Source organism: Canis lupus, chromosome 2, assembly GCF_048164855.1.
Source record: "Canis lupus baileyi chromosome 2, mCanLup2.hap1, whole genome shotgun sequence".
NCBI classification, from domain to species: Eukaryota; Metazoa; Chordata; class Mammalia; order Carnivora; family Canidae; genus Canis; species Canis lupus.
Window position 1 is genome coordinate 35,181,206 of NC_132839.1, and position 10,780 is coordinate 35,191,985.

General features: G+C 43.4%; 1 protein-coding gene and 1 non-coding gene across 5 annotated transcripts in view; both read right to left on the reverse strand.

Annotated features, from left to right (window-relative positions):
- The window catches only part of GABRA5 (gamma-aminobutyric acid type A receptor subunit alpha5), an 82,539-nt gene extending 76,913 nt beyond the window's left edge, over window positions 1–5,626 (reverse strand). Inside the window, exons 1-3 of one of the 4 annotated variants that reach the window (XM_072795436.1) lie at window positions 5,272–5,626; window positions 3,730–3,789; window positions 3,185–3,344 (exon numbers count right to left, since the gene is read on the reverse strand). Coding sequence is in view for 3 of the 4 variants with exons in the window: in XM_072795426.1 (XP_072651527.1) it covers window positions 3,185–3,270 (86 nt within the window). In the remaining variant the exon portion in view is untranslated. Of the gene's footprint in view, window positions 1–3,184; window positions 3,345–3,729; window positions 3,790–5,036; window positions 5,162–5,271 lie in introns of those variants that run through there. The other 3 variants (XM_072795426.1, XM_072795431.1, XM_072795432.1) reach the window with 3 other exon arrangements.
- Window positions 5,627–8,729: 3,103 nt separating this feature from the next.
- LOC140623753 (U6 spliceosomal RNA) lies at window positions 8,730–8,832 on the reverse strand. Its single transcript, XR_012023296.1, has one exon. It is a non-coding gene; the product is annotated as a U6 spliceosomal RNA (small nuclear RNA).
- Between the last annotated feature and the right edge of the window lie 1,948 nt (window positions 8,833–10,780).

Genomic DNA, 10,780 nt, shown 5'->3' on the forward strand with positions numbered 1-10,780 from the left:
CACACACTTATCACAAAGACTGAGTATTATGCACAAAAGCTCACATTTGCCTCTTTCCTTTTGCTCCCTGACTGGTCTTCTGTTACCCTCTTTACCAGTTGTCTGGTTTCTTTTATATATTTGCAGGAGTCAGTATTTCTCTTATCCTGAAATATTCAAATTTAGGGCCTTGCATGCTTCCCCTTTCATCTTTCTCTGGAACAAAAATCACACAAACTCTTTTTTTAGGGGGAAAAACAGAGCTTACCATCACTCTTCCCCCCACCCCACAGCCCATTCTCAGAACAGAAAACTCGCTCTACCCCAACCCAGAGAATGCCTTCCAGAATTATATTCCCTTCCTCCATAGATTGGTTTGACTCAGACCTGCCCAACAAGCTCTGTATAGCCAAAGCTACCGGGGCTAAATCACTGGGGAGTGCTAAGTAAAAATCCTAGCAGTGGGACGCCTGGATGGCTCAGCGGTTGAGCATCTGCCTTCGGGCCCAGGGCATGATCCTGGAGTCTGGGATCGGGTCCCACATTGGGCTCCTTGCATGGAGCCTGCTTCTCTCTCTGCCTATGTCTCTGTCTCTCTCTGTCTTTCATGAATAAATAAATAAAATCTTAAAAAAAGAAAAAAGAAAGAAATCCTAGCAGTTATTGGCTGGGTTAGCTCTCCCTCCCTCTCACCTTCCGTGATTGTAAGATTGGGCTAATGATGCTTACTTAGCTCACAAGGTTCCTCATAGGATTTACCTAAAACAGGTGTAACATAGCAATGAGTGCTCCATATTGTGATAGTTATTATTTTGTCAAGATTTTAAGTCAAATGAGTGTTATGAAACTTTCTTTGCAATTTAACGAAGTCATTCTTAAGTACGTTTCAAGTAATAAGCAAGTGAGAGGAGCATTGTATAAGAAGGAAAATCAATAGAAACTTGTGTTCCCCATTGTTAAAATGGCTTTGCGGCTGGCCAGGCTTTTTGAAACCCACCTTTCCACTTCCACTAGAGACCCTATTTCACTGAATGCAACTGGACACACAGGGTTTGGAACCTGATGTAAAATTCCACTTACAGGAATATCTTCTAATACAAATGACCTCAAATACTTAAAAACAGTTTTAAGCCAAATATGTTCACATAGGAAAATTTATAACAGCATAATCACTAAGGATGTAAATATCCCAAATTAGAGAGGTAGCAGATGATGAAGCAAGCATTCATGCACTGTAATAATATTCATCCATTTTAAAATTATATATTCTAAAGAGCCTGTAATAACAAAAAGGCATGAAAAAAAGCACAGTACAAAACTGAAGGTGCAATATGATCCCAACTGTATAAAAATATACATAGAGGTAAGTGGAAGAAGACACCAGAATATAAAAGACGATGGTTTCTGTGTGGTGAAATTAAGGACATTTCCTTTTTTTTATGTGATATTCTGTGTTTCACATATTTTTTGAAGTTAGTAGGCATTGTTTTAGGATGGACTATTGAGCATATATCTAAAATTCAAAACTTCTCCAATGGCTAATTCTCTAGGGAGTTTGAAGGGTATTATACCACTTGCTCTGTGTAGCTTCTAGAAACTAACAATGATCTTTTTTGAAGTTGACCTCAGAAAGCCACCAAATTAAATAAGATATAAATACAGCTGCACCTAATGGCTAACCTCCACATGCACATTACTTCGTATTTCAGACTTGCAGCCACCAGGGAATTTGTAGAAACTTCATGCCTACGGAATGTAAATTCACGATAATATATATGACCAAAATCTAAAAAAGAAAATATTTCCAATCCTCTGAACTATTGCTAAATATATGAAGTATGTCAGTAAACATACTAACTATCTAATGCATTAACTTGGAAATGTGAATACTGGGTATGACTTCAATGTCTCCAGTCAGGGGAACATCAGGACCATCATTGTTTATAGGATTTAACAGCTATGAGAGACTTTGGGAAGGAAAAATTTTCATTGAACAGATAAGGAAACTGAAGGCAGGATATGGGAGGTATCAACTCAAGATGAGCAGCAAGGCAAGAATAACGATAAATGCTCTGTTGCCAAGGGAATACTATGGCTGAAAAGGCTGTAGCACAGGCACGTCCGGTGCATGTCAGCATGCATGTGCTGCCCTCCTCACAATGCAGAGGGATGGGCATGCCCCTGGCTGACCTCGATTACAGTCCCAGTGTGAGTATTTACCAGCCTTGGCACTTGAGGATGGTCACAGTCTCTCTCCTCTGTAGAGACCAGTAAAGGTCAGAAGAGCAGAAAATGTCCACAGGACAGAATGTCATGCACCTGCGAGGGTCCTCCCTACTGGCCAGAGAGAAGGGGTTTCTCTCTGGGTGGTAAGACAGCCACCATGTGCTCAAGATCCCTCCATAATTTATAGGAGTGCAGAGTACATCATGGAACTTTTGGAACTGATTTTTACAGAACAAGTGCTTGGCAACTTTTATCATAAAATTTAATTTCATAGTTATACTCCGTCGACTTCAAGTTATACTCCTTTTGATTAACCAGAACAATTTTGGGGCGGAGGAGAGGAGGAACATCAGCCCCTAAAAGAACATTCACCTGGAATCAATACACTTATCCTAAAGGTCAAGATGAAAGAGCTTAAAGGAATCAATAATGCCTGATGCCCCAGTGTGTCTTGTAGATCGTCAGACATGTGTATTTCCTAATATCTGTGCCTGCATTCGGGTGGTCAGTGTTCAAGGCTTTTGGCTCAGGACAAGACCACTACAGGCCATTGTCAATGCCATGCAGTGTGGGTATAGCTTTAAGGGTATTCCTTTGCGTAATGGAACCACATAGGGCAACCAAAACATTGAACACTATTTTGTCTAACAAGTAGTAAGTGTCCTTGATGTATGTGAACTTAGGAATCTTGTTTTAACCTGAGTAGGAGAAAAATGATTCTGAAACCACCTCTGCTTCCATTTCTGAAAACATAATCTGCCTCTTTCCTCTGACTCACTTGAGAGATCCCATAGGTGGGACAGCCCTGCTCAAAACAAGAGCATGGGGCAGGGCAAGGACTCTATTTATTTTTAACAAATTGAAGGGCAGGGGACTGCAAAGACAGCAAGGGAGGGTTTGCTGATGTACTAGTCAGCAAAGTTTCTTAAAGGCACTTGTGCACCAAACCTATAAGATAAAAGCATAGATGGTAACTCACCCAAAGTGACTGGCTAAGTTCATGGAAATACAAAAGAGAAGGAGGTTTTTTATCATGATAAAACTAGAAAACATTCCATTGTCCATTCCCAATGAGAATAATAGCTGAAGCAGATGAATTTGTAAGAATAACTGTTCCTTTCTCCAACTTGATCTTGAAGCTGAAAGGTACACAAAGAGGGAAAGCACATAATATAAATGTTCTTGTGTCATAGTTCTTGAAATCAAATCATACTGCAAGCACACACAATTTACAAAGAAATGATCTGGCCATCCTTCTCAGCACAGCTCCACACTGGGTTGTTATCTACGTCCACAGGGCAGTAAGTTGTGGCATGAAAAGGAGTTACAATAGGGCTTAATTTCCACTTTTACTCAGAGTGCAGACTCATTCTAATTCTTTTTTTTTCCGCGTCTCAAATACTTTGTTTTACTTTTCAGCATATTATCAAATGACCCAATAGTCTTCTTATTAGAATAAATGTTTGAAGTTATCCGATTAACTGTATTTTGCATCTGTCAAATCCACAAGTGGAATCATTTTACCTTTCTGAAATATTTGCCACGGGTTCAAAGCCAGCAAGCTACTCCTTGTTCTGCAAGGTGCTGAGAGAAAGTATGTGGAAAGAGGGGAAAAAAGGCACATTTAAGAAACATTAAATCTACAGGATCACGATAGTATAAGAACTGCTTATAAGAAAAGGTTGCCGCTTTCTCAGCATTCTGCCCCCATCAATAAATAACTTAATAATCACTGCATTTGGGGAAGTCTCTGAGCTCTGTGCTGGGACCTAATTAACGCATCTGAAGTCCAGGCAGGCACAGTCCCTGGGCTCTGCAACTAACCCTAGCGAAGGCACATATTTCTCCATATGCGCATAACGCAAATAGGTGCACGCGATAGACGAACCACCGCGTGTTCACGGGTACATTTTCCCAAGGAGACCCCAGGCGAACTCCGGAATTGGGCACACACAACAGGTACTTCCACCCCAGGAACTAAGCCCTCCTGCCAAGAAGGGCAGGGTGCCGTGCGGTGGTCGCCTGCTCGCGCCCCGGGGCTGGTCGCCTGACCCGGGCCCTCCGGGCGCCGGGCACCCAGCGCCGCATGCGGGAAGCCCGGGCGGGGCCGCCGCCGCCCGCCGCCCCCCCCCCCCGCCCCGAGCCGGGACCCCCACCGCCCCACCAGGGGCTCCACCCCTTCCGCCCCCAGCCCCGCTCCGGCTCGCGCGCGCAGGTGGGCGCGGGGGCGGCACTGCGGAGGCGCAGCCTGGCCCGCCCGCCGCCCGCACCCGCCCGGTCCGCAGCCGCGTGCCCGCGCCTCCCGCTCGCGGACCCTTCCCCTCTCGCTTCTGGCCTCAGACACGTTCCCCGCTCCAGCCCCGGGTCCGAGCCTCCTCCGCGGGGAGCGCGCTGCCGCGGCGGCCGGGAGACACCGGCCTGGAGCGCCCCGCACCCCCGCCCGCCAGCCCGCCACGGGGTCCGCGCCCACCCCGCCCGCAGCGCCTCCGAGCCCCAGGCTGGGGGGCCTGCGGGTGGGCGAGTTCGGCCCCCCCCCCCGCTCCGGGGCCGGCGGCTGGGTGCCCGCACCCGCAGCCCCCCCGGGGAGCCCCCGCGTCCCCGCCCGCCCGCCGGGCTGTGCCGCCCAGGCCGCCCCTGCCCTCCCGCGCCGGCTGTGCCCCGCAGGCGCCGGCCGTGCCCCGGGGAAAGTTTGCGCTCGCGGCCGCCCCGGAGCCCCGCCGGCTCCCCGCCTCCCCTCCCGGGCCGCGCGGCTCGCCGCTCCCGAGCCCCGAGGGGAGGTGCTCGCCGGGCCGAGGCCGCCCTCCTTCTCTGCCTTCCACGCATCTCCCTACCCGGCAGCCGGGGCGGCGAGCCGTCGCGGGGAGCCTCCTCCTCCCCTCCTGCCCCCGCTCCCGCGCAGCTGGCAGGCGCGCAAGGCCGGTGCGCGTCACCGCCCGGTTCTCCGCGGCCGAGCCGCCCCGCGCGCCCCGCGCGCCCCGGCCCACCGCGCCCCACGCCCCGCGCGCCCCAGGCCCTCGCGCCGCCCCTGCGGACCCGCGCCCCGGGCTCTAGCGCGCTCGCCCTCACCTCTCCCGAGCGCCACATGTCGTCTCCGGGCTGGAGGGACTGTCCTCTGCAGAGGCGCTCCGGCAGAGGCCGCCAGACTCTCATCGAATGCGCCCTCGGGCCGGCTCGGCGGAGGGGGCGGGCTCAGGGCTCCCGGCCCGCGGCCCGGCCTGCGGTGGGATGGGCGGTCCTCAAGTTTCCCGACGGCCTTGGGGAGCAGGTTCCGGGCCTCCCGGAACCACCGCGGGTTCCCTCCCACACGGCAGAGGGGGACCGATGGTGCCCGCACAGCGGCAGCCGGAGGCCGGGTCTCCGAGGTTTTTCCTTGGCTCCAAGCCTAAGCGCCTCCCTAGCCTGCTGTCCCTCCTCAGCCCTCAACACACACCTCTGTGTCCTCATCTCCTGTGCTCTTTAGGAAGAAACTCCCTAATGAGGCTTCTTTTTTTATCTGCAATTCATAGCTACGGGGGGGTGGGGGGTGGGGGGTGTGGGTGCAAATCCCAGAGCAAAACTGGGATTAGAATTAAACCCTTACCTAATCGCAAAACATATATATATATATATATATATATATATATATATATATATATATATATATATTTTTTTTTTTTTTTTTCTTCCTGAAGTTATTTATTGACAAGAAGCCATGTGTCAATAACCAGGGATCATGGGACAGTGGGTCTGAAGACCTGGAACAGCGCTGGGAGCTGCGGAAGCTCCCCCCTGGGGCGCTCTGGGGACCAGGACATCGTGCACTGCCACTGGTACCCATGCACATGGGCTTCAGTCCTAGGGTTCTGGGTTATGTCTGTCTCAGCGGTACATAGCCGGAGAGATGGCACTAATGACAACTGAAAGAAAATAGGGTCCCTTTCAGGCAGCACAAATAAGACAGATGTAAAAGAAGGTACATTCCTTAATTTGAAGATTGCAGCATCTTCTTTCCTCAGGAGTGGGATGCCTCTTGACTATGAAAACATCCGGGAGAAAATGTTCAAGATTTAAAGTTAAACCACCCAGAAAATGATGAGACTTATACTATTGTTCCACATCTTTTGTGACACTGCATTGTGAATAGTCACTTTCAACAGGATAATTGTGAGAAAAGGCAAATTTCTAACTCTGCTCACACTCTTTCAGGGTGTGAAGTTACTTTATTCTTAAGTTCAACTCATGTCATGTATTCCAAACCCAAGCTACCTGCTGGTACTTTTGCACATTTCAAAAATTTTGAGGTTCTCCAAAAATGACTGATTGTCAATATATTCCTGAACAGGACATTAAAAATGTATGAATTTTGCAAATATACAGGAAGTGTTACTCTGAATATACATTTAGCCACAGTATTCAATAATTCTGATTCTAGTGGTTCTGCATGAAATATAAATTAAATGCTCATTTTCTGATTCTAAACTGGTTAACTTGAACACATACATTTCATCATTTTCTAATTTTTCAAAAGACCCGTCCCTGAGATAAGTCTGCTGACAGTCAAAATCATTACATTAAAAACAATCAAAATCAACTAAATATAATCTTCATCTTTTAGGTGTTAGAATTCTAGGCTTAAATATACCAGTTGCAGCTACTTTTCTCTCAGGATTAAACAACATAAGGCAAATGAAATAGTTCAAATAACTAGTGAATTTAAAGTTTTCCATATTATGAAACAAGATCATTCAGAAATATTTGCAACAAAATAAAATGCAGATAAGTCAGAGATTACTTTTGGATTAGTGAGAATTATGGACATTAATTCTTCTCAATAATACCTTATCAAAGTATCATTGACAAATAATGAAATATCCACTATAAGTGAATTTCTGTTCTTTTGATGAATTAATTTTAAAATATCCATGTTTTGGGTAAGTCTTCTATCAGTTTAATTACAATGCATATTATTGAATGTATGGAAATTATCTTAAATAAAATCTAATCTTTAAAATAGTACTGAAGCATGTGGCTTAGATACTTACCTCCTCCATGTGATAAAAATGATAACCCAGTCTCTCTTCTTAATTTTTATGAACATATAAGAGAGTCTTAGGTCAAATGGACCTGAGGGGATAGTGAAATAATGACATAACAAAATTCCATAGAAACTCATATTTAGAAGAATATTTATCATTTTAGTAATTTTTGTTTTGATATAGAATTCAATGTTTCCCTGAGAAATAATGGTCTATCAGCTGAATTCCCATTTGTTCCATTAGCATTTTTCCTTTTTATTGAATGACATAAAGCAAAATAGTTACAGATCTGGAAAGCAGTAGAGGGCACCCCAGTTCCATATAACCTTAGGGTTAACCAGTCTCCATAAGAATTTAGTTTCCAGTGCAAGAGTCTAAAATAGCTGAACTTGGGGAAGCTAGGCAATGGGTGGAGCACTTGCCCCCAATAACACCCACTGTATGCCACCCAAAGCAGAGACAGAGAATGGAGGCTCTGTTTATGCAGGTAGGTGTAGTAGAGATGGCTAAAACATGAAAACCAGTGTCACCATGAGGAAGCAGAGCTTGATAAGTTGAGTGGAGGATGTCCTAAATCAAGAGCCCACTTGTATAGAATAAGGTAATTTTGTGGGACTGTGTGTAATTTTTTATTTATGAAGAATTAGGGCAAAGAAAGCAAGAGGTAAGATGGGGGCAGATATACAGGGGCCAGGTACAAGAAGACAGGAAAGTGGAGAAGGAGTTAATTTCCTCCTGCAAACAAGAAGGAGCTACTGAATAGTTTTGTTTGTCAGGAGAGGGACATGATTCTAGAAGAGACTCACCCTGACAACTGTAGAGAAAGAGTGTTGGGAGGAGGCAAATCCAGGCTAAAAGCAGGTTATAACATCACAGTGTCAGCCCATGGAGGGAATTTAATAAATGCTTGAGTTATTTCATTAATGAACAATAAACTGATTGATTCTCAGGTATTCAAGGCAGATTTTTAAGTGCTTTGCTCAAATATAAACAAGAGTCTTGAATGTTAAGAAAACAGAAAGGTCAAGTCTGACTAGAAACAAAATTCATAGAGAAATATGACAATTAATTTGATCTCTGAAAAAGTATTTGGGCAGGCAATATCATAAAAAGCAATAGAGGGGCACCTGGGTGACTAGGTCAGTTAAGCATCCACCTTCAGCTCAGGTCATGATCCGGGAGTCCTGGGATCTAGCGCTCCTTCGGGGATCCCTGCTCAGTGGGCAGTCTGCTTCTCCTTCTCTCCACCTCCACTCCTGCTGTCTTTAGCTATCTCTCTCTCTCTAATAAATAAATAATAAAATAAAATAAAATAAAATAAAATAAAATAAAATAAAATAAAACAAAATAAAATAAAATAAATAAAAACGAAAGAATAGGAACAAGTGTAGAAGGTACAGGGTGCACTATGCAATAAATGCTCCATTCAGAGAAAACACACTCTATATTTATAATTTATTATTTATTTCTTTTATTTTCACTTTATTTTATGTATTCATTCATTCATTCTTAAATATGGAACACTTCACAAATTTGTGTGTCATGGTTGCATGGGGCCATGCAAATCTCTGTATCATTCCAATTTTAATATATGTGCTGCTGAATCAAGCAGTCACTTGACTTAAATTAGAATTCTCATAGTAATTATCTAAAGGCTACATATAGACTATAACCATGTTTTAATTAGCCAGCTCTGTTTTAAGATGAATTTATTTTTAAAATAAATTTGAGGTAAATTAGAGACAACAATTAAAAGCCAGGTTTCTCATAAATAAATAAATAAACAAAAGAATGAGTAAGTAAATACTTCAGGTTTCTTAAAAGAGAAAAAATTGAAAGCAGACTTAGCAATAATAGGCATACATTCCCATCCTCTCACCATACCCCACTCCATTTATATTAGGCATGGGCTCCTTAGAGCAATGTAGTCTATTTTTTCTTTCTTACACTTAGCCTGTCCCCCTCACTTACATTACCTGACAAATTGAAGCAATTGAGGTTTTTAAAAAGATTTACAATTTTTTATTCTGATTTCATTTTTCTGTGTATTAGGCTTGTTAGTTATATCTATTTTATTTTGATTTTACTACTTGTTCTAGAGTTTAAAATAGATACTTTTAAAGTATTACATAGTCTACCTTTAAGTAGCATTATATCATTTCATGTATGGTATATGAATCTTAGCATATATTTCTAATTTTTTTTGTTCTATTTGCTGTGGTCATGTATGTTATTTCTACATGGGTTAATTGTTACTCAATTTCTCTTACATTAACAATCAATTATCTTTTTTAATTGTGGTAAAATATGCATAATGTAAAATTTACATTTAACTGTGTTTAACTGTACAATTGTGTGGCATTAAGTTCACTCACTTTGTTGTGCAACAATTATCACTCGCCATCTCCAGAACTTTTTCATCCTCCCCAGCTGAAACTCTAACTATTAAATAATTCTCCCCCCATTCCCTGACTCTCAGCTCTTGGTAACTATTGCTCTACTTTCTGTCACTACAGGATTTGACTGTTCCAGGTACTGCATATCAGTGGAATCATATAATTATTCTCCCTTTGTGTCTGCCTTGTTTTACTTATCATAATGTTTCCAAGTTCATACATGTTGTAGCATGTAACTAATATTTCATTCCTTTTTAAAGCAGAATAACATTCCATTGTATGTGTACTTAAAAATTTGTTTATCCATTCATGTGTCCATGGACATCTAGGTTGTTTCTACCTTTTACCTACTGTGAATAATGTTGCTATGAACATGGGTGTACAAATACCTGTTCAAGGCCCTGCTTTCAGTTCTTTTCTGTATATATCCAGTAGAGTCATAGGCTTAATTTTGGGGGAACTGACATACTGCTTCCCACAGTGGCTGCAGCATTCTGCATTCCTAAGAGCAAGAGTTCTGATTTCTCCATATCCTCAACAACACCTAATATGTACCTTTGTTTTATTTTTATAATAGCTACTGTTGTGTTGATTTACATTTATCTAATGACTAGTGAGATTGAGAATCACATCATGTACATATTGGCCACTTGTATATGTTCCTTCAAGTAACATCTCTACAGATTTGCCCATTTCTTTTATAAAAATTTATTTTTTATTGGTGTTCAATTTACCAACATACAGAATAACACCCAGTGCTCATCCCGTCAAACGCCCCCCTCAGTGCCTGTCACCCATTCACCCCCACCCCCTGCCCTCCTCCCCTTCCATCACCCCTAGTTCGTTTCCCAGAATTAGGAGTCTTTATGTTCTGTCTCCCTTTCTGATATTTCCCACACATTTCTTCTCCCTTCCTTTATATTCCCTTTCACTATTATTTACATTCCCCCAAAAATGAGAACATATAATGTTTGTCCTTCTCCGATTGACTTACTTCACTCAGCATAATACCCTCCAGTTCCATCCACGTTGAAGCAAATGGTGGGTATTTGTCATTTCTAATGGCTGAGGAATATTCCATTGTATACATAAACCACATCTTTATCCATTCATCTTTCGATGGACACCGAGGCTCCTTCCACAGTTTGGCTATTGTGGACATTG